General features: G+C 59.4%; 1 protein-coding gene across 7 annotated transcripts in view; it reads left to right on the plus strand.

The window, feature by feature from the left end:
- Nucleotides 1–21,860, plus strand: part of GTF2IRD1 (GTF2I repeat domain containing 1) — a 112,029-nt gene that overhangs the window by 29,555 nt on the left and 60,614 nt on the right. For 5 of the 7 annotated variants that reach the window (XM_067705940.1, XM_067705934.1, XM_067705935.1 and 2 more), the window contains exons 2-9: nt 4,771–4,899; nt 7,627–7,768; nt 10,605–10,760; nt 12,565–12,748; nt 13,566–13,876; nt 14,955–15,044; nt 16,451–16,534; nt 21,291–21,474. In XM_067705940.1, the coding sequence (XP_067562041.1) occupies nt 4,777–4,899; nt 7,627–7,768; nt 10,605–10,760; nt 12,565–12,748; nt 13,566–13,876; nt 14,955–15,044; nt 16,451–16,534; nt 21,291–21,474 (1,274 nt within the window). In that variant the 5' untranslated portion in view covers nt 4,771–4,776. The remainder of the gene's footprint in view (nt 1–4,770; nt 4,900–7,626; nt 7,769–10,604; nt 10,761–12,564; nt 12,749–13,565; nt 13,877–14,954; nt 15,045–16,450; nt 16,535–21,290; nt 21,475–21,860) is intronic. The other 2 variants (XM_067705938.1, XM_067705939.1) reach the window with 2 other exon arrangements.

The raw sequence follows: 21,860 nt of genomic DNA on the forward strand, positions 1-21,860 counted from the left end.
CCCCATGTTACCTTTTTATTGTTGTCAGACCACCCTGCTTATAGCTTGCAAACATCCTGGCTCCCACCCAAAGTGGCTGACCATCACACTTGTCAGTTCCCCAGATATTTTTGTTTTGGGCCACTCCACGCGGCACGCAGGATCTTAGCTCCCCAATCTTAGTTCCGTGACCAGGGATCGAACCCATGCCCCGTGCAGTGGAAGCTCGGAGTCCTAATCACTGGACGGCCAGGGAAGTCCCCCTTTCCCCGAATATTTGTTGAGTGTCCCTGAAATCCCAGGCAGGTGCTCAAGGCAGTGAAGGTTTGGTAAACCTGACAGCCTCTGGTCTCCCGGGGCCACGTTCCAGGTGGGGAAATCTGGCAGGACGCACGTGAACAGGTCACTTCGGATGTTATGAAGGAAATAAACGAAGGGGTGGGGGCTGCCGCCTGGCTGCTGGGTCAGGGAAGGCGCAGAGGACCTGGTGGTTGTGGGGAGGCCTGATGGAGCGAAGGGGGCAGCGGGAGGAGACGGGGACCGGGCAGAACCTTCCGGGCGGGAGGAGCCGCGAGTCCGAGGCCCCAGAAGGGAGCACACGGTGTGTTTTGGGGACAGAAGGAGGGCGGTGCTGGAACCAGCACAGAGCGGGGAGGGCAGACAGGCCCAGGTCACACGGCCTGCAGCGTGGGGAGGTGACATTCTGCCCGCGGTGGGAACCCCCTGGAAGCTTCTTAGCGGGAGAGCGGCGTGAGACTGGTGTGGCAGCTGCTTGCAGGGGGACCGTGGGGGCAGGAGGAGGGCAGGGAGGCTACAGTGGGGAGCCACTGTCCCCACGTGGGTGAGCGAGGATGGTGGCCTGGACGGGGAGGCGGCGAGAAGTGGGCAGACCTGGGTGCATCCTGGAGCCGAGCTCGCAGGACTCTCCCTGGATTGTTTCAGGGACGTGGCAGGAGAGAGCCGGGGGTGAGGCCTCAGTGTCAGCCTGCATCTGAGCTGATGGCAGGAGAGGAGCGGATCTGAGCGGGAAACGCGGGCCGTGTTCCGTTTGGGTTGCTTGTTAGACGTTGCACAGGAGACGGGGAGGAGGTAGCATCTCAGGAGACGGGGGAGGGGAGAGAGAAGTGGAGAGTCCCCAGCATACAGGTGACATGTAAGCCGCGAGATTGCCTCGCAGCGAGGGAGGGAGTTGGACGGGGATGAGAAGAGGGCCCAGGACCCTCCAGCGGTCAGCAGTCAGTGCCAGGAGGGACGTGGCCGGGAGGTGGGGCGGAAGCCAGGTGTGTGGCCCTTGGCAGCCCTGGGAGAAGGGTTTGGGGAGGGATGCTCACAGCCCCCTGCTGCCTCTCGGCCCTCGTAGGCCTTACCCCCCCAGGAACCCAGGGGTGGGTGGAAGTCCCTTGTCACTGAGGGCTTCCTGGCCACTTGTGCCTCAGGTCAGGCGCCAGCCACCCATCACCCAGGATGTCACTTCTGATATCCTCTCTCAGGTGACACAGAGCAGCCCTTAGCTGCCTCCAGCCTCGCCCGGCCCCTTGTCCTCGCTTGCTGGTGTGTGGCGTGTGTGACGGCTCAGGCAGTGGCCTCTGTTCTTGCCATCCACTCCCCCTGGGGACTTTGTCCTGTTCGTTTTTTGGGCACTTGCCTCCTGGTTAACTAGCATACTTCGCGCTCTGTTCTGTCGTTTGTTGGTTTCATTGGGTGGTTGTCTTCTCCCTCGTTTTCAGATTAGAAGTAGCCCCACCTTACAAATGAGAAAACGGGGGGGTTAGGTGGTTGGTCCAATGTGGTCCTGGCAGCCTCAGGCCTGGGTCTCACTGTGTGCGTGGTTCACGGCTCGTGGCTCCCAGCCCAGCGCTCTGGTCCCCCTGTTCCACCCACAGCCGCTCCAGCCACGGGAGCCTGCCCCTCGCTCCAAGGCCCGGGAGGATCTTCTGCCCTCCTGCCCAAACGCACCCAGCTGCCTAGGGCTCGGCCTCCTTGGGCTCCGGCTCCAGACAGAGCGTCCCGGGAGCCCAGACGGACTAGAAGTCAGGGGATGGCCCACAGCCCGGCCCCCTCCTCCTCCGTCCCTGAGTCCCTGGCTCCTTTCTAAATGGATTAGGACCTTTGCCGGAAGGAGCCAGCAGCCGTCTGGGGCGACCGGAGGCCAGGGCTGGCGCGCTGTCTGGTGCCTCCTGCTTTGCCCTGATTCGATTTGGGCTCCAGCAGCTGGGAGGCTGGCAGCCTGAGGCCTTTCTGGAAGTGGCTCAAGGGACTGGGGGCAGGGGGCGGCTGAGGCGAGGAGGCAAGACTTCACGCGCCCCAGGCAGGCAAACCTCTCAGCTGGTCGTGCAACAGACCTGCGATTGGGCTTCGTGCCACGGAAGGCCCCTGGCTGCTGCTTGGTCCATTAGCAGGTCCCATCGGGGCCTGTCATACCCTCAGCATCCCTAATAACGTGGGTTTCGAGCTTTTATTAAAAATAAGGCAACTGGGACTTCCCTGGTGGTCCAGTGGTTAGGGCTCCACGCTTCCAGTGCAGAGATCACAGGTTCGGATCCCTGGTCGGGGAACTAAGATCCCACATGAGCGCAGCACGGCCAAAAATAAATAAATAAGGCAACCTAGGAGGAGAAATACATTTTATAAACATTTTGAAGTGAACCCATACACATTTTGGCCAACTGCTGACCTGGCCAGTTATTTTGTTTTTGTTTGTTTTGTTTTGTTTTAATTTATTTTATTTATTTTTGGCTGTGTTGGGTCTTCGTTGCTGCGCGCCGGCTTTTCTCTAGTTGCAGCGAGCGGGGGCTACTCTCCGTTGCGGTGCGCAGGCTTCTCGTTGTGGTGGCTTCTCTTATTGCGGAGCATGGGCTCTAGGCGCGCGGGCTTCAGTAGCTGCAGCACACGGGCTCAGTAGTTGTGGCTCGCGGGCTTAGTTGCTCCACGGCATGGGGGATCTTCCCAGACCAGGGCTCGAACTCGTGTCCCCTGCATTGGCAGGCAGATTCTTAACCCCTGCGCCACCAGGGAAGTCCCTGGCCTGTTATTAAAATCAGTATTTATCTACAGCCAAGTAGCCAACTTGGGCCAGGACGGAGTCCAGAGCCAAGCTCTGCTGCATCCTTAATTCCTTTGAATGTTTCCGTCTCCGTCACTGGATGCATCTCACCTTGTTATGTGTGACGTGCTCTAATTGCTGTTCCGTGTCATCGATTTTACAACCCACTAAAAGGCTACAGTCTGTGGTTTGGACTACACTGAGGCTCCCTCCGATGCCTGCAGCTCTGTTCCCTGATCCCACCCCTGAACTGGCCACCTGGGGCCCTTGCACAGAGCACTAGAAGGTCTGAGCCCGGGGAGGGAAACTGAGCGTTCCTGCCTCTGCCCTCTACCTTCTCCTTTGCTTGGATTGGCGAGGGGACAGCTGCCCCATAGGAAGATGCTGGCACTGGGGCATCCTGTGGGTGGGCCCCCTGGACCTGATTCCTGGGTCAGGAAAGGGAGGGGCAGGATGGATCGGGGACCGAGGGAGGCTGACCTTTGTATCTAGTGGGGCCCAGGCCCGGCTGGGTAATACAGGGCCAGCAGACTTGTTCCCTGCCTGCTGTAGCCCCGATATGATGCCCTGATCTGAGGGCGCCTCAGCAAGGGGGGAGGATACAGCTCTGTCTTCCGGGAACCTCATGACGAGGGGCAACGTCCTATGTTGAGGAAACCTCACCTGAGGTGAAGGGGCCTCTGCCCCGTGGCATCTCTCTGCACCTCTGAGATTCAGTCCTGGAAGCCAGGAAGTAGACCGAAATTCCACGGCCTTGGGGTGGCGGCCTTCCCCCGGGGAGCATGTGACTTGATACACAGCTGTGATGGGGGGCTTGGGGACAGGTGGGAGGCCAGGGACACCTGACCAGCCTGGGCAGGAAGGGGCAGGAGGTGGGGCAATCCGGGGCACCTTCCCAGCAGAGGTGACAATTAAAAGCTAAGGGGGCAGGGCTTCCCTGGTGGCGCAGTGGTTGAGAGTCTGCCTGCCGATGCAGGGGACGTGGGTTCATGCCCCGGTCCGGGAAGATCCCACATGCTGCGGAGCGGCTGGGCCCGTGAGCCATGGCCGCTGAGCCTGCGCGTCCGGAGCCTGTGCTCCGCAACGGGAGAGGCCACGACAGTGAGAGGCCCGCGTACCGCAAAAAAAAAAAAAAAAAAAAGCTAAGGGGGCAGTCAGTAGATGCCAAAGGGGCCAGGGAGGGCACTCAGGGAGAACAGAACTGGTGACAGCTGAGGAGCCGTGAAGGATGTCCATATGTTTGGAGGATGGTGACACTTAGAGTGCCTAGAGCATGGGGTATAAGGAGGAGTTGAGGCGAGGGACAAGAGTCTAGACCCTTGAATACCAAGCTGAGGAGTCAGGAGCTAATGTGGGCAGCAGGGCGCTATGGAGGGTGTGTGGGCAAGGGAGGGCCATGGCCAGAGGGGTGTGCGTGGGGAGAGTTGGCGTTTAGGGCCTGCCGGGCACACTGCTTGTGGCTTTGGCTGTGGGGGTGCAGACTCGGGAGACGTGCCCTGAGGCACCCGCCTCCGTTATCCTGCTGTCTGTTCCCACACCTGTGTGCAGGTGCTGTGTGTCCAGGCCTGTCAGAGCTCAAAGCCCATCATGCATGTAAGACCCTTAGGTGAAGAAAAGGCCAGCTCTTGATTTGTCCTACCTGGGAAGTCGAGGTGGCCTTGGGGATCCCGGGGGCCTGGCGGGTTAGTGGTGGCATGCCACGCCCTATGGCCCACGGCCACCTCCGCCTCTTCCCTTCCTCCATCCAGGTGACCATGGCCTTGCTGGGAAAGCGCTGCGACGTCCCCACAAACGGCTGTGGGCCTGACCGCTGGAACTCCGCCATCGCCCGCAAAGACGAGATCATCACGAGCCTCGTGTCTGCCTTAGATTCCATGGTGAGGGCCCCTGCCCGTCCCGGGAGGAGCGGGGCAGCCAGCCTTCGTAAGCTCTGCTGCTCACAGGAGCCCTCGCCGGCCTGAGCCTCAGAGTCCCCGTCTGCTACGAGGCCCGTCTGCCGACGCCGGGGGTGGGAGGCTTAAGTGAGGTCAAGTGTGTGGGACTCCAGCCCTCGCCCCCTCGCCCCCTCACCCTGTCTTCGTTTCGTCACCTCTTACAGTTGACGTCCCGTCCCTGGGATGGTCACAAGTCTGCCTCCCAGCAGGTCACCTGGAGGGTAATGCGTCAGTGATTCATTAGAAAGCTGTCACCCCTGTTGTTAAAGCCAGGGCTGTAACTGCATCACTCCTCTGGCACCCTTGCCTCCGTACCTAAACCTATAGCAGTTTATCCCAAATGAGAAAATAACAGGGAATTCCCTGGCGGTCTAGCGGTTAGGACTCAGAGCTTTCACTGCCAAGGGCCCGGGTTTGATCCCCAGTAGGGGAACTAAGATCCCATGAGCTGCACGGCTCAGCCAAAAAAACAAAAAAGAGAGGGAGAGAGAAAATAATAACGTCATTTTCCTGTAGACTTTTCCTGGGGCAAGTTCTGTGATAGAGGGTGGGCAGGTGTCTTAAAAAAAAAAAAAAAATTCTGTCTGGCATCAGGTAGCTGCACCCCCTGCATTTTGGTTCAGTGAAGTTGAACTTCAGAGAGGGCAGTACTTTGCCTGATGTCACACAGCATGATCAGTTTTTAAAGTGGGCTCCCAGGGGCAAAGTCTACAGTTTCCCAAGGACAAAGGGCCTCCCTCCAGGCTATTCCAGCTGCAGGCAGCTCAAGGGCTCCTTAGGTGGTATTTGGGGCAGAGGTGGTAGACACCCCTGGGAAGGCCAGCTGGGTTTGACCCCTCCCCTGTACAGAGTGGCCTTCATGAGGAGGGGGGGCCCCAGGAGCTCAGCCCTGTGCCGGTAGCAGTGTCAGCTTGGTGTGGTGGTGGAGGTACAGTTGACACAGGCAGCGACGGCCAATGCCACAGCCACTAGCCACATGTGACAGTCGATATTTAAATTGTAATTTGTGAAAATTAAACAATTCAGTTACTCCATCACACTAGCTTCATTTCAAGAGTTCGGTGGCCACACGTGGCTAGTGGCTGTGGTATCAGACAGTGTAGAAATAGAACATTTTCATCATTGCAGAAATTCCAGGGTCCAGTGCTGGTCTAGAGGGTCTTTCAGAGGGTCCTTGGAGGAGCCAGTGACCCTGTAGCTGTCCTGGTGGCATGAACAAGACAAGCTCCCCCCGCCCTGCGACAAGGCCTTTACAGGTTTCCTAAGGGACCTCGTGGGTGACAGCGGCACTTACTTGGCAGTGACTTAACGCCGGCACCCAGCGGGCCTGGGGCCAGGTTCTCAGGCGGCCTGCAGGAAGACTGGGGCCAAAGTGCTGTCCGTTCGTCACCTCCTCCCGCCCAGCCTCAGACCCTTTTCCAGACATTTCCTCCTGACCCCCATTCTCTGTGCCTTTGGGTGAGTCTACTCCCTGCTGTGGCCTCAGCTTCCTCAGCTGAGAAGTGACCATGCAGCGCAGGGAAGGCTCTCCTCCAGCTCTGCTGGCCACTCCTTGGAAACGGTTGAATCCGTTTATCGTCTTTGTTATACAGTGTTGCCACAAGGCAAGGGAGCAGTGGGGTTTGGTTTTCATCTTAGAGAGGCGGAAATGAACACCATCCCTGCCCCCAGGAGCTCCCGGGGGACAGTCCTGCTGGCCCTGAGATGTCCCCAGCTTCCTCACCGGAGCGACTGCAAGCCGGAGCTGGCACTAAAGGCATGATCACGGCTCAGAGAGGTTGTAGAACCTGTCCTAGATCACACAGCAGTGGAACTGCGATTAGAAGCCAGGCTTCCCGACTGTCCGCAGAGCGCTAACTCAGATAAAAACCAGCATTTATCAGGCACCGACCGTATGCCACGAGCTTTGCAGGCAGGGTTTTCCCAGTGAAGTAGGCCTGAGATGCTGGCGGTCTCGGTCGCAGGGCCCCCTGTGTTAGGGCTTCCTGTGCAGTAGGCCTGCCAGTCTCAACTCTGGGGCTGCAAAAAGAACCTCTTTGCCTCATACCCACACGGGATGCCCCGGTTTAGAGACTTTTTCCCACCAACCGGGCCCCATTGAACCCCCACAACAAGCCCATCACAACTCTGGGAGCTGGGCCGCTTGTCCGCATTCTGCACATTTGAAAATTGGGGCCCAGAGAAGGGTGTGACCTGCAGGAAGAGGCCGATGCAGGACTGAAGCCTGGATCTGTCTGTGCCTTGGTTCTCCTGGGACCCCTCCCACCTCCTCATCCAGGACTTGGAGAGCCCAGGACAGGATCATCCGTGAGGCTGGGGCCAGGCCCGAGGCAGGAAGCCCACCCCAGAGCAAGGAGGAGGAAGGGGCACAGGCCGCGTCCTCCTCCAGCCCCTGTAACCTTGTCTTCTTCCCCTGACCTTGGCCAAGCTCTGGGGGTGTCGTTCGTTCATTCCCACTGCAGTCTAAGACCCAGATCGTCGGGACGGTGACCTCTCCCTGGAGCTGCTGGTGGGCTCTCGGGCAGCTGGGAGCTCACCTCGCACCCCCCACAGCTGGCACTGGGGGTGTCCGGAGTAGGGGGTCCTTCCCCCGGCTCACACAAAGCTGGTACTGGGGGTGTCCGGAGTGGGGGGTCCTCCCCCCGGCTCACACCCCTGCTCCCCCGGCAGTGCTCAGCGCTCTCCAAGCTGAACGCAGAAGTGGCCTGTGTCGCTGTGCACGATGAGAGCGCCTTCGTGGTCGGCACCGACAAGGGGAGGATGTTCCTGAACGCCCGCAAGGAGCTGCAGTCAGACTTCCTCAGGTTCTGCCGTGAGTACCCGGGGCTCCAGAGGGCCAGTCCCCACTGTCCCCGAGGGGAGGAGCAACACCGGGTGGCCCTGTGTGGGAGGAGGCACTGGGTAGCAGGGGCTGCCGCAAGCTTCCCCATGTGGCGTCGTCAGGGGCGGCCACCGTTTTCGTTGGAGTCACACAGCAGCCCCTCGGCCGATAGAGACTCCGGGCAGGCCAGACCTAGCTGCCTCCTGTGCTCGTGGACAGAAGGGGACACTGTGGCCCAGTTCCTGTGCGGCCCTGATGCAGGGACCCAGTGCACGTGCTCAGCTAATACTTAGCGCCTGTTGTGGGCGACACCCTTTGGGCACGAACTCGCTTATCCTGACGTCAGAGGCTGGCGCTGACCCTGTCACAGTAGCAGAATCTCGGAGCCGCCTCCCGGCGGCCCGTGGGGTTGAAGTGACTGAGGACTTGTCCAGCACGCGGGAAATGCTCTAGAAACGGGAGCAGTTAGGGATGATGTGATAAATAGAGCCACGGGCTGGGCCACGTGCTGGGGCTGTTTACTGTTCCCAGCAGGCTCGGGAAACAGTCATCACCGGTTTACAAATGAGAAAATGAGATGCGCTGAGTGTAACCATAGGGGACACACAGCTGACGAGTGATGGAGGTGGAGTTTGCTCTTTCGGCTGCAACCCTTCAAAACGGGGGATGCAGGGACTTCCCTGGAGGTCCGGTGATTAAGACTCCACGCTTCCAATGCAGGGGACGCGGGTTCAAGCCCTGGCTAGGGAACTAAGATCCCACATGCTACGTGGCACAGCCAAAAAAAAAAAAACGAGGGATGCAGCATGGGCACCCCCGGGACTCCTGCCAAGGGGTCCTGCTCGCTCCCGGAAGAGACCAGCCCCAGCACTCAGAGCTGTGAGCCGGGACCCCCGAGGCAGAGGGGTCGTTCTGAAGCCCCCACCTCTTCAATGCTACCTAGGCCGTCAGGGCCCCTCATAAGCAGCCCCGGGCTCTGCACTCTCTCCTCCAAGCATCCCTGGTGCTCACCAGGCTGCACTGTGCTGAAGTGTACGTTCCCCGGCTCTGTGTGTCCCTGCTCACCACTGCCTTTTGTCCCTGCTGTTCCCCACCTGGAAGGCCCTCGCTCCTCCCCTCTGCCTGGCAGATGCCTCCCCAGCCTCCAGACTGACATCCCTCCCGCCCCGGCCCCATCGGTGCCCCTCCGCCCCAGCGCCCATGCCTGACTGCCCCCCACCCCTTGCAGCTTCCTGTGCCCTAAACTTCCATCCACGCCTATGCCCCAGCTTAGCGGTGAGCTCCCGAGGCAGGTCAGCTTCCCCTTCATGGTGGATTAAGTCCTATGGGGTTAGAGCCTGGGCGGGCATTCTAGCCCAGAAGTTGGGACTCAGAGATCTTGGGGTTAAGAGCAGGCCCTAGAGGCAGACACCTGGGGCCACATCCTGGCTCTGCCAGCTGCTGCCTGCTGGACCTCAGCCTCTTCACCTGTGAAAGGGGAGGACAGTGCTACCCTGTCCTGGGTCGATCTGAGGATTAAACGAATTAATACACGGCGAGCACGCAGAACGATGCCTGGCACTTAGTTTACACTCACTAAACACCAGCTGTTGTTTTTCGCACCGTTATTAGCATTTCCATCACCCGACCCCGGCCTGGGCCTGGACCCTGGGATCAGCCATTTCTGGGAAGGCTGTTCCCCCCCAACACACACACACACCGTGCTGGGGCGTATCGTTACTGGGGTCCAGCCACTTCCCCAGCCAGCCCCCTCTCCCACCCGGCCCTCAAAACCTGTACCCTCTCCAAGGTTGGGCAGGGGGCTGGACCGGTGTAGGGTGGCCAGTGGCAGGGTCCTGTGGCCCTAGATGGCCAGGCTGAGAGCCAGACTGGGGCCTGGGGCAGGTGCACCTGGCTTCCCAGAGCCAGGCAGATCTGCTATTTATAGCACCGGGAACTTGGCTGGTCTATTTCAAGCTTCTCAGGTCCCAGAGGAGAGCACACTCCAAGCTGGGAGGGGCACCCCCAAGCCCTCTTCTCATCCCCTTTCCAATGCAGTGCCTAGCATCTTCCCAACCCAGGGATCCAGGGACACTCCCAGGCCCCCACCCTGGCCCAGCCTGGCATGAACCTGCCTCTTCCCAGACCCTCAGCTTCCTGGTGGGGTCCCCATTGTCTCCCCATTTGGCAGAGCAGAAAACTAGGGCCTCAACTGGTTAATTCAGAAATAGGTGATGGGGGACTTCCCTGGTGGTCCAGTGGCTAAGACTCCATGCTCCCAGTGCAGGGGGCCCGGGTTCGATCCCTTGTTTGGGGAACTAGATCCCACGTGCATGCCGCAACTAAGAAGTCTGCATGCCGCAACTAAGAGTCCACATGCCGCAACTAAAGAGCCTGCGTGCTGCAACTAAGACCCGGCACAGCCAAAATAAATAAATAATAAATAAATAAATATTTTTAAAAAAAGAAAAGAAAAAAGAAGTAGGTGATGGAACAGACATTCGTTGAACCCCAGTTCTGAGCCAGCCCATCTGGTCTCTCATGAGAGCTCACAGACTGAGGCCCAGAGAGGGAAGGGACTTGCGTAAGGTCACACAGCGAGTTAGAGGTGAGCAGGGATGAATGCCCTCTGCTGGGCACTGGGAACCCTGAGGTAAGCAGCCCTGGCCCTAGGCAGGGCGGTTGGGGCAGGCCTTACTCACCCACTTATTCTTCCTTCATTCATCGACTTGCACTCTGTGTTGGGTGCCCAGCTACAGGGCTTAGCACAGGGCAGGGACGTCCCAGCTCACTGGGCTGGTGGTGTGATGAGTACTCACCATGGCCCCGCATGCTCTGTGTCCCACAGGAGGGCCCCCGTGGAAGGAGCCGGAGGCAGAGCACCCCAAGAAGGTGCCTCGGGGTGAGGGTGGCAGCCGGAACATCCCACGGTCTGCCCTGGAACATGGCTCGGACGTGTACCTTCTGCGGAAGATGGTAGAGGAGGTGTTTGATGTTCTTTATAGTAAGATCCTTCCTCATTCCATTTGGGGCCCCCAGGCGGGTGGGAGCCCCCAGCCCTGCCCAGAGGAGGAGGCCCCCTCCTGCCCCACTACAGGCCCTGGGCGGAACCTCAAGGCGTGGGTTCCTTCTCTCTCCACCCCCAGCCCTCCCTCGTTCTGCATCCCCAGGCGTGGATCTGCCGTCCCAGCCCCGTTCCCTGAACCACCATCCCTACCACCCCTGCCCTGGCGCTGCTCACTGCTCCCTCGTGCCTCGAAGAGGCCCCAGGCTTGCCCTGGTCTGCTCGCCACCAGCCCAGCTCCCTGCTGTCCCCACCTGCCCTGTGACCAAGGGCATGGTCCCAAAGCACAAGTCTGACCACAAAGCTCTTCCCTCCGCTGCCTGCTCGGGCTCCCTGTCACCCTGGGCGTGGCCTCAGACCCTACCACGGCCCGTCCCCAGCCCCCTCCAGCCACGCTGACCCACCTCCTATTCTCCCGCTCATTCTGGCTTCATTTCACACCTGCTGTGACCTTTGGGCCGACCTTCCCCTCCTCTGTCTGGTGGACGCCGCATTGCTCTCTAAGGCTCAGCTCCAGGAAACCCCCAGCTCTGAGCTGGGTTAAGGCCTCCTCTGGGCACCCACTATGCCCTGTGTCCTCACTCGCCCAGTTGCTCTCCAGGATCAGGGACTGTATCTGCTCTTTCTGCTGTTCCTAGCCTGCACTTCAGAGCCCAGCAACAGCGGGCTCTCAGAGGGTGTTTGCTGAATGACTGAGTGAAGGCTAACTGCCCAGCCAAGTACTACCTTTGGGGTGGAAGAGGGGAGGGGACAGGCAGGCCTGGTCTCCCTTGGGAAGTGTCAGGTTGCAGAGTCTCTGGCCCAGTGGTGACCTTCACACTCCCTGGGTGACCTCATGCGGGTCCCTTCCGTCCCTAAGGGTCCCACCCCATGATTTCTAATTTGCTTTATTCCTTTCTTTGGTTCTGTGGAGCAAAGGTCGGGGTGGGGTGGGGGGACTCCTGTCGTTGTCTAGATGTCAGGAGGAGGCCAAGAGGGGTAGGGGGCCCGGAGGCCCTGGTGGGCATGCTGGCCCCGGGGACGGGAGGACTTGTCACGCGTGGTTGGCTGTGCCTCTGCAGACGCTTTTGCCAGATGCAGGGTTCACGCCCAGAGCCCGCTGCACCCCTGCCCACTCTGCCCCGACCCCCCTTGCCTGCCTCGGGCAGAATCAGAGGTGATTATGAGGGGAGGGGCTTCCTTCTGGCTCCAGGTGGGAGGCAGCAGACGTCTGTGAGCCCAGATGCTCGGCCCTCCCTCCCCTCCCCCCTTCCCGCGTTCTCAGCAGCTTCTCATCCTGTCTCTCCTCTCTCTTCTGCTTCCTCTCCATTCCTCTCTTCCTTACCTGCCCTCCTCTCCCTCGCTTTCCTTTTCCCTTCCTTCCTGTGGCTGTTTTCTTGCGGTTTCTCTCCCTCACCCCTCTCTCCTCACCCCCTGCTCGCAGCCCTGGGGCCTGCTTTCCCCTCCACCCAGATGCCCAGAGAGGAGAATGGCGGGGGAAGCAGGGAACCCCCTCGATGGGGCAGCCCCAGCCCTCAGGTGCAGGCCGCAGGCCCCTGTCCACAGCCCCTGCCGCCCCCCTCACCGCCGGCAGGGGCTTATTCTGTGGGAGGTTGGCAGTGAAGGGGCCTCTGGGGTCCTGTTTCCCGGGGATCCGGCACCACAGGGCGTCACTCAGCATGGTCCCAGCTCCGGGGCGCGCCCCGTGCTCACCACAGCCCGGCTGCCGTCTCATACTAGGCCCCCTCCTCGACCCCTCCCACAGGCGAGGCCCTGGGCCGGGCCAGCGTGGTGCCGCTGCCCTACGAGAGGCTGCTCCGGGAGCCGGGGCTGCTGGCTGTGCAGGGGCTGCCCGAGGGCCTGGCCTTCCGGAGGCCGGCCGAGTACGACCCCAAGGCCCTCATGGCCATCCTGGAGCACAGCCACCGGATCCGCTTCAAGCTCAAGAGGTGAGTGAGGCAGCCCGCCTGGGAGCGGCCCGGGGCCGGGTGGCTGGACCCCGGGGGCCAGGCCGGGCCGGGCGATGACCTGCTTCCGTGCGGGCTCAGCCGCTCGTGGCCGCTTGTCCTGCCCGAGGGCAGGGGACTTCAGACTCCCACAGGGGACCCTGGTTGTAAGAGCTCCCAGTCCGATGGCAGAGGTGAGGCAGAAACTCAGTCACAGAGCATGCTCTGAGCCAGGTGTGGAGTCACGGAAGTCTTCCCCGGGGGACTTCTGTGTTGCAGAGAGGCTTGGTTGGGGAAGAAATAGCGCCAGTAGCACTCGAGGTATCAGGAACAGCCCGTGCAAAAGCAGGAGGCAGGAAGCCACATCGTGGGTGCTTGCTTGGGTTGCCAGCCGAGGGCTCCATTAGGGACTGACGGGCCATGAGGTCATGGAGGCTGGGCTGGGGAGGGTACCGATCTCTGGGGCAGCCAGGAAGCAGCCTGAGGGCTGAACGTGGCCCGTCAGGGCTCGGGCACCGCGGCCGGCCAGTGCACGAGCGATGCATTAGGGGGTGCGAGACGATCAGCTGCAGCTGAAAGGATGTGATTGGTGGAGAGGGGGCACAGAGGCCAAGGGGCAGGGCCCAGGTCCTTGGATGGCCCAGCCGTGTGGCCCTGGGCACGTCACACCCCCACCCGGGCCTGCACCCCGACCTGTAAAATGGGGACTGGTCATGCGTACTTCACGGGCTGTCGTGTTCTGCAGAGGGAGGGCTCGGGGAAGACACACCCCTGGTGGGACAGGTGGATGAAGCTGTCTTGTGTCCTTTCCTTCACCCAGGCCGCTCGAGGATGGCGGGCGGGACTCGAAGGCCCTGGTGGAGTTGAATGGCATCTCCCTGATAGCCAAGGGGTCTCGGGACTGTGGCCTGCACGGCCAGGCCCCCAAGGGGCCACCCCAGGACCTGCCCCCAACCGCCACCTCCTCGTCCGTGGCCAGCTTCCTGTACAGCACCGCCCTTGCCAACCGCACCGCGCGGGAGCTCAAGCAGGAGGCACCCGCCTGCCCTCTTGCCTCCAGTGACCTGGGCCTCGGCCGGCCCGGGCCTGAGCCCAAGGCCCCCACTGCCCAAGACTTCCCAGACTGCTGTGGTAAGCTGCTGCTGGGACTCCCGAGTCTGGGGGGTGGGGGGTGGGGGACAGAGGTCACTCATGCAGGGGCAGCTTCCCAGGGCGGGTCGGGGTGCTCAGGGCTGCAGGGGGCACGTCGGAGCAAGGAGCTGGGGCGGGACAGAAGGTGTGGTAGCTCGGACTCAGTCAGACCCCGGGCCTCTGCCCAGTCATCTGTGAACAGTATCCTTGCCTGGGACCAAGAGATGCCCGAAAGGACTCCCAGGGGAGTCTATGGAGGGAGAGAGTAGACATGCTAATCAGGTACGTGCATTTAATGAGCACCTACTACCTCCACCCAGCGTGGATTCGGGGTACTGGAAGCATAAGAAAAGGAACAGCTGGACATGAGAAAGACCTGTGTCCATATTTTGGCCCCTGTACTTAATGGTTACGTGTCCCAGGGCAAATCTCTACCTCTTTGAGCCTCAGTTTCCTCATCCGTAAAATGGAGATGCCAATAGTACCTGTCTCGCTGGGCTGTTATCATGATGAAATGACAGAGCACGTTAGAAATGCACATTCTCAGGCCCAGCCACAGCCCTGCTGAATCTGGCACTTTGGGGGCGGGGTGAGCCCCAGCTGCCTGCAAACTGACGCGTCCACCAAGTGTTTCCAATGGGTGCTCAAGTTTGAGAACCTCTGTATTAGAGCACCGAGTCCAGTGCTTGGCACAGAGTAGGTGCTTATAAGTTATACTTAACTGTTATTGTTATTATGAGAAGGAGAAAAAAGGACACCCCCTCCCCACCACAGCCATGAGGGCTGAGCAGGGGGATGGGACTTACATGCCTGAAACAAGTGTCCCCATCTGTAAAATGTGACCTGGGACGTCCTGCCCCCCCCGATCTGCCATTCGGGGAGCACACTCTGCTAAAGGATGTCTCGGGCCTCTGGTCAGGGAACTTGCCTTGAGTTCATGATCACAGGACTCAGTCCTGGGTTCTCCCTGGTGGGGGAGACTGTTACCCCAGAGCCCCAGCCCGTGCACTCAGGCCAGATCTGGGGAACCCCTCTTGGGGCCCACCTGGAACCTGTACCTTTCCGCTCCCTTGTCCAGGACAGAAGCCCACTGGGCCTGGCGGTCCTCTCATTCAGAACGTCCATGCCTCTAAGCGCATCCTCTTCTCCATCGTCCATGACAAGTCAGGTAGGACAGTGCCCGTGGCAGCACCCTGACCAGAGTGGGGATCCAGGACTGGGGTGGTGCTTATTACTGAAATGGATGTGTGTCCACTGGGTCTTTGTGAGAGAAAGGAGGAACGGCACCGCACAAGGGACTTGTGAGTGAAACCAGAGTGAAGCCAATATATAATAGTTACATATCGCTGCGTGCCAAATTGCCCCCAAACGTAGCTTAAAATGACAAGCGTTTATACCTTACGGTTTCTGTGGGTGAGAATTCGGGAGCAGCTTAGCTGGGTGGTCCTGGCTCAGAATTCTCAGGATGTCAGCTGGGGCTGTGATCATCTGAAAGCTCGATTGGGGCTGGAGGATCCACTTCCAGCTCACGCATGTGGCTGTTGGCAGGATACCTATTCAGGGCTGCGTAAGTGTCCTCAAAACGTGGCGACTGGTTTCTTGGAGCTAGTGATGTGAGAGAGAGTAAGGAAGGAACCACGTCTTTTATGACCCAGCCTCAGAAATCACTGTCACTTCTGCCATATCCTACCCATTAGAAGTCAGGAACTTGGTCCAGTTCATACCCAAGGGAGAGAGAGGAATTAAACTCCACCTCATGAAGGAACAGGGTCAAAAAAATATGGAGACAGATTTTAAAAGTACCACACAGAACAGAGAACCAGAAGGTTTGGGATTCATTTGTACCAAAAAGGGATGTAGTGAGACTTTCCAGCAACTTTGCCTTGTGGAGGTCTCAGCCTCACCTTCAGTGAAAGGTTCTTTAAGAAACCTAGTTTCCTGGGATCAGAATGGAGACCACCACTGCCACAAACAAGCTGCATCCCAGGCAGGGAGGGGACCTGGATGTCCAGGCAGAACGGCATTGTGGGAGGCCGTGGTGGGCAAGAGATAAAAAGCAGAGATAGGATCTCACCAGATACTAGCTGGGTGATCTCAGGCAAGTTACTCAGCCTCTCTGAGCCTCAGTTTTCCCACCTGCAAAATGGGAATAATATCTATTTCCGCACATTGTCCTGAGGGATTAACTAGGATATTATACATATTAAGTGCTTAGCACAGATAAGTACGTAATAAATTAAAGATGTTCCTTTTATAATTTTAATGAACCAAATGATCGCTCTAGTTATTAATATTAAATTGAAGCAGAAGCTTTGGTTTTATGGGAGAGGCCAGCAGGGCTGAGGGTTCGAGGGACTCCAACAGGGCCAAAGCTGGGTGAGACCCCGGGTGCACAAGGCATGAGGGTTAGGTTTTCAAGGTCAAGACTCAGGAGAGGCCTAGGATGGACTGGATGGACTGGCTGAGCCTGCACAATATCTACTGCCGTGGGGGTGGACAGAGAGGCAAGAGGCAGCCAAGCCATGGGGTCCCTGCTCCGACGGGCCCTCACTTGTACCTCCTGTGTTTTGATAGAGAAGTGGGACGCCTTCATAAAAGAAACCGAGGACATCAACACGCTCCGGGAGTGTGTGCAGATCCTGTTTAACAGCAGATATGGTGAGTGGGCGGCGCGGCCCGTGGTGTGGCCCCAGCAGCGCACTGAGCATCTCATTGTGTGGCAGTCACTCGTGTTCCCCAGCATGACGGTGGCAGCCATATGCTGGCTTCACGCGCCGTCAACGCAAATGTCATCTCCTGTCTGGGTAGGGGGTGGTTGTGTCAATATTTCCCTTCCAGATTCTCCAGGGGGCGGGACTGATGGCAAAGCCCCAGACCTTGGCTCACCTGTGGGAGGCGGGCCGCTTGGGGGGGGGCGGTGGCGACCATCCGGGAAAACGGCTGTTGGCCTCTTGTGCCTGCAAGTCCCCCACGCACCACCCTGTCTCCTGCCTCCTCACCTTTGCCCGTGCCGTGCCCCCTGCCCAGCGTGCCCTTTGCACGTATTGCGGGCAGACTCCTACCTGTTCATCAAGACTCAGCTCTTAAAGCTCTGATGGTTTCCTCTCTGTTCCATGTTGCACACTTGATGCGCCTTGTCTGTATCTGTCCCCGTGAAAGCCAGGACAGCACCGGCCCCTCTGTGCCCCCAGCACCCAGGACAGAGCCGAGCTCAGAGCACGTGTCGGCTCACTGCACTGTGGGCAGCAGACACAGGTGGTAACCGGGGCAGGGGTGCCCTCCACGTGGTAGAGCTTCAGCCAAGTGCAAAGTGTGGCCACTCGTTGGCTAGACGGCAGGGGCTGGACCAGATGGACCTGTAAGCCCTTCCCGCTCTGGGTCCTGGGACCCCCGAGTGCCCTCCCACACCTGGTCTCCTTTGTCCCCTCAGTAGTCCTCGCTCACTCTCACTTATTCGCTCAGCCTCTGTTGCGCTCCGTCTATAAGCCCCGCTCAATGGTCAGACGCAGCGTGGCTCTGGCCGGGGTGGGTGGCTCTCAGTCACCGCGGAGATGACGCAGATACCCACAGATCACTCATCACGCAGGCGTGATATCATTGAACCCCACTTGAATCGCGCAGCCCCTCTCTGGGGCAGCCCCTCTGCACGATGGGACCAAGGGAGGGGGCTGGGGGGAGGGGCACCACCCAGAGCTGCAAGGACAGAGAGGAGGGTCCCGGGCCACCTACATGTGCGGGTCAGGGGAGAGCACTGCCCTGGGAGTCCACGGACACTCGCTGGATGCCCTGGAGATGGCCAGTCTCCCTGCCTAACATTGGCTTTCTCACCATGAGCAGACCAGACGTGCCGGGGTAGGGCTTCACTGCCCTCCCTGCCCCCCCTCCCCTCCTGCTTGGCTACGAAAAAGCCTCTCTCTCTACTCAACAACACTTCTGACAGCAGGAGTGTGGGTTTTCCACGCCACGCAACCCTCCAGTTCTCTGTGGCCACCAGCTGGGGGCCCTACAACTCGATTCAATTCTGACCCTAACTCCCCGGAGTTACACAGGTGCCTCCCCAGGTGAAGGGCTCAGTGCCCCAAGGCAGCACCCCACTTCAGATGCCAGTCACAGGTAGTGGGTCCCCAGGGTACCCACACTTCCATCCAATTTGGCTGCACACCCGTATGGTTCCCAGGACCCTCCTCCGCGGGTTTGGCAGTTTTCCATAATGGCTCACAGAACTGAGGGAGGAAACACTTTGCTTCTCTTGACCTGTTTATTACAAAGGGTACAGATGAAGAGGTACATGGTGAAAGGTCCGGAAGGGTCTTGAGCACAGGGGCTTCTGTCCCCATGGAGCCTAGGGTGCACCAGCCTCCTGGCACGTGGAAGCTCTCTGAACCCCTTCGGTTAGAGTTTTTACAGAGGTTGCATTAAGTGGGTGTGATTGATTTAACCGTTGGCCATTGGTGATGAGCTCAGCCTCCAGCCCCTGTCCCCTCCCAGGAGTGGGGGATGTTTCCAACCCTCTAATTGCGTTTTTGGGTTTTTTTTTTAATTAATTAATTTATTTTTGGCTGCATTGGGTCTTCTTTCTTTAACTTTATTTTTAATTTATTTAGTTTTGGCTGCCTTGGGTCTTCGTTGCTGCACGTGGGCTTTCTCTAGTTGCGGCGAGCGGGGGCTACTCTTCCTTGCGGTGCACGGACTTCTCACTGTGGTGGCTTCTCTTGTTGCGGAGCACAGGCTCTAGGCACACGGGCTTCAGTAGTTGTGGCACGTGGGCTCAGTAGTTGTGGCTCGCGGGCTCTAGAGCGCAGGCTCAGTAGTTGTGGCACACAGGCTTAGTTGCTCCGCGGCATGTGGGATCTTCCCGGACCAGGGCTCGAACCCGTGTCCCCTGCATTGGCAGGCAGATTCTTAACCACTGCGCCACCAGGGAAGTCCCTCTAATCGCGTTTTGAGCCCCCTACCTTGTGCCAGGCACTCAGACCAACTCTGGTCTCAAGGTGCTTCAGCAAGTGGCTGAAGGTGGGTCTGCAGTACACGCAGTGGTGCACGGTAGTACGTTCGAGTATGTAGTAACGTGCAGGGGTGGGGGCCCTCAGAAGGGGAGGACGGCTCAGAGAAAGGTGAGGTTTCTCGATAGGCCTGGGGAGTCAGGGGAGGCTTCATGGAGGAGGTGTTCTTTGATCCACCCTGGGGCCTGGGAGGCTTGGTCACGTGGGCTCAGTGGGCTGGGCCATTCTGGTTGGGGTGGGGCTGAGCGAGGCCCCGTACTGCAGGGGGCTGTCTGTACCCAAGTTTCTCCCCTCCCTCCCTAGACAGGTGTGAGCAGGGCGGGGAGTAGGGAGAGGGGAGCTGGGGAGGGCTGGCTCTGTCCACATTGGGTGGGTTCTGCCCCACCGCTGCGGGCATGGCAGCTGCCAGTCTTCCAGTCTGTCGTGCGTGCTGGATGTTTCCAGAATGTTGAGCCTTTCCTAGAGGTCGGCACTTGGGCCCACCACCATGGCCAAATCCAAGGAGGAGTGTCGGGCTTGGGGTGGTTGAGACCTTGCCCCTCCTCAGGCCAGAGCTCCCTCTGAGCTGTCCCTTCCGCTGCCCTGGGGAGAAGCTGCTGCCCGCCGCCCCGCCCCCATGAGTACTGGGGGTTCCTGTGGCAGGGCTGGGGATGTTTGGCAGCCTGAACAGTCCTGCAGATCCAGGACGAGCAGGTCCTGCTCCTGGTTCGCCCTTTCAGCTACCAGCTCCGGGCCAAGTGGGCCCGCGATGTTGCTGGGGGTGCAGAGGGGGGAAAAAGAAACAGAAAAGACATGGGGGGAGCCCCAGCCTTGAGGAAGCCGCAGTGTCTCTGTCACCCGGGGGGGGGTTGAGATTACACCAGGGTCTAAGGGTTGTGCATGGCGGCTCCATCCTCCTCTTCCAGGTGGGCAGCAGCTGGAGGCTGCGCGGGCTGGAGCTTTTGTGCCCTGGGCTGAAAAGACAGGCCTAGCAAGTCAGATGAACCCGAGGGGAGGTGGATTCACGTAGACTCGAAGAAGCCAAGAGCCCGTCGCTCAAGTGCTGGGGCTGGGGGGTGGCTGGTGACGCTGGGGTTCGGGGGAAGAGACGGTTTGACGGCTGCTGAGATGGTGAGGGTTTAATTAGACGATGAGCTAAGTGTGACTTCACAGTGAGACCTGGCTGCCAAAGCCTCCAGTGCAGGCCTGGGCCGCATCAACAGAAAAGCAATCTTGGCGGTGCCCCAGGGAGGGCCACAGGCAGGCGACTCTGCCCTGCCCCGGTCCTGGCATGACTGCAGGGGTCCGGCTGTGGGCTGGCCTTGTCAGAACACAGACACATCCTGGTGTGGCCCGAGGAGCCAGGCCAGGACGGGGAGGGGCCTGAGGAACAGTGAGGAGACGTGGAACCCTTGGGACAGGTTGGAGTGACCCTTGGGAGAGGCAGGAGTGAAGGGGACACCCAGCTCAGCTCGCCTCCCAGGCCTTGGGGCCCCATGAAAGTACCATCAAGCACATAGTAGGTGCTCAAGAAGTATTTGGTGAGTGAATGAATGAAAAGGAGGAGCTGGAGTGTATGAGTGACTGAAATGGCACAGGACTGCACCTAATGGTTTGGAGGAAAAGAGCAAGTAACCACTTCCTGAGCTCGGGTTCTGTCTACACTGCTGTTGACAAAGCTGTCGGCTTCCAGCGGTGTCTCCTGTCACTGACGAGTGAGCAGAGTGCTGGGCCCCTCCCTGGAGGAAAGGGCACACCTGTACAACTGGGAGCATCCTGCCAAGAGTCCACCTCCAGCCTGGAAGCTTCCCTCAGCCGCTCATTCACTCCCAAATATGCAGGAAGCAGCTACTACGTGTCCTGCCCTATTTAGGTTCCAGACAGTGAACCAACGCACAGTGAATATGTTTGTAACGTCAGATTATGATAAATGTGGGATGAAAAACAAAGCAGGGTGGGCTAGGGAGGGATGGAGGGGGCTGTTTTAGGCTGGTGAAGTGACATTTGAGCAGATGCTTGAATGGAGAGAGGGAGGGAGGGAAGGGTATGGTGATCTGGAAGAAGAGTGTCTGAGTAGACAGAAGAGCAGGTGCAAAGGCCCTGGGATGAGTGCGCGCTTGGCGTGTTAGGGAAGCACCAGGGAGGCCAGAGAGACCGGGGTGAGCAAGTAGAGGGGTGAAAGATAAGGCCAGAGGTGATGGGGTCCTGGTCACGTAGGGCCTTGTAGGACTTCGGCCATCGCTGAGTGGGAGGGGAGCCTATGGGCCTTTTTTAAGAGAGTAGTGATGTATTTGGTGTTTCAGGAGGATCCCTCTGGCTGCTGAGTGGCCAGAGTGGTGCCTGGGAGGTGGGAGGTGGTGATGACCAGGCCCTGGGGCCCTGCATGTCCCGCAGCCTCCATCCCGCGTTCAGCCTTGCCGTTGCCCTTCCAGCGGAAGCCCTGGGCCTGGACCACATGGTCCCCGTCCCCTACAGGAAGATCGCCTGCGACCCGGAGGCTGTGGAGATCGTGGGCATCCCGGACAAGATCCCCTTCAAGCGCCCCTGCACCTACGGGGTCCCCAAGCTGAAGCGGATCCTGGAGGAGCGACACAGCATCCACTTTGTCATTAAGAGGTAGGGGGTGGGGTGCAGGGGGGCAGGGCTGGGCAAGGGGGCGACGGCAGGCACGAGGCAGGCCCTGGGGAGGCAACAGGGGTCAGGAGTGGAGCGAACCCCTTCTGTAGCCTGACAGCTGCGTGGCCGCCTCCTTCTGGCCTCTTTTGAGTATTGAATGGAGAAATGGAGACACAGTGTCTGACTCGAGTAGGCGCTGGCTAAGCTCTCAGAGGTGTTTTCCTGCCACTGAAGAAGACCTGAGGCCTTTGTACTTACCTCCCTTCAGAGAGGAGCCCACCTGAGCTCAGGTGGGGCTGGGCCAGCCTCTCCCTTTCTGCACCTCCCATTGGACTACCCTGCCTGCTGGTAGTTTGTCCACCTTTCCTGTCTTCCCAGGTGGCCAG

Source organism: Pseudorca crassidens, chromosome 15, assembly GCF_039906515.1.
Source record: "Pseudorca crassidens isolate mPseCra1 chromosome 15, mPseCra1.hap1, whole genome shotgun sequence".
NCBI lineage: Eukaryota > Metazoa > Chordata > Mammalia > Artiodactyla > Delphinidae > Pseudorca > Pseudorca crassidens.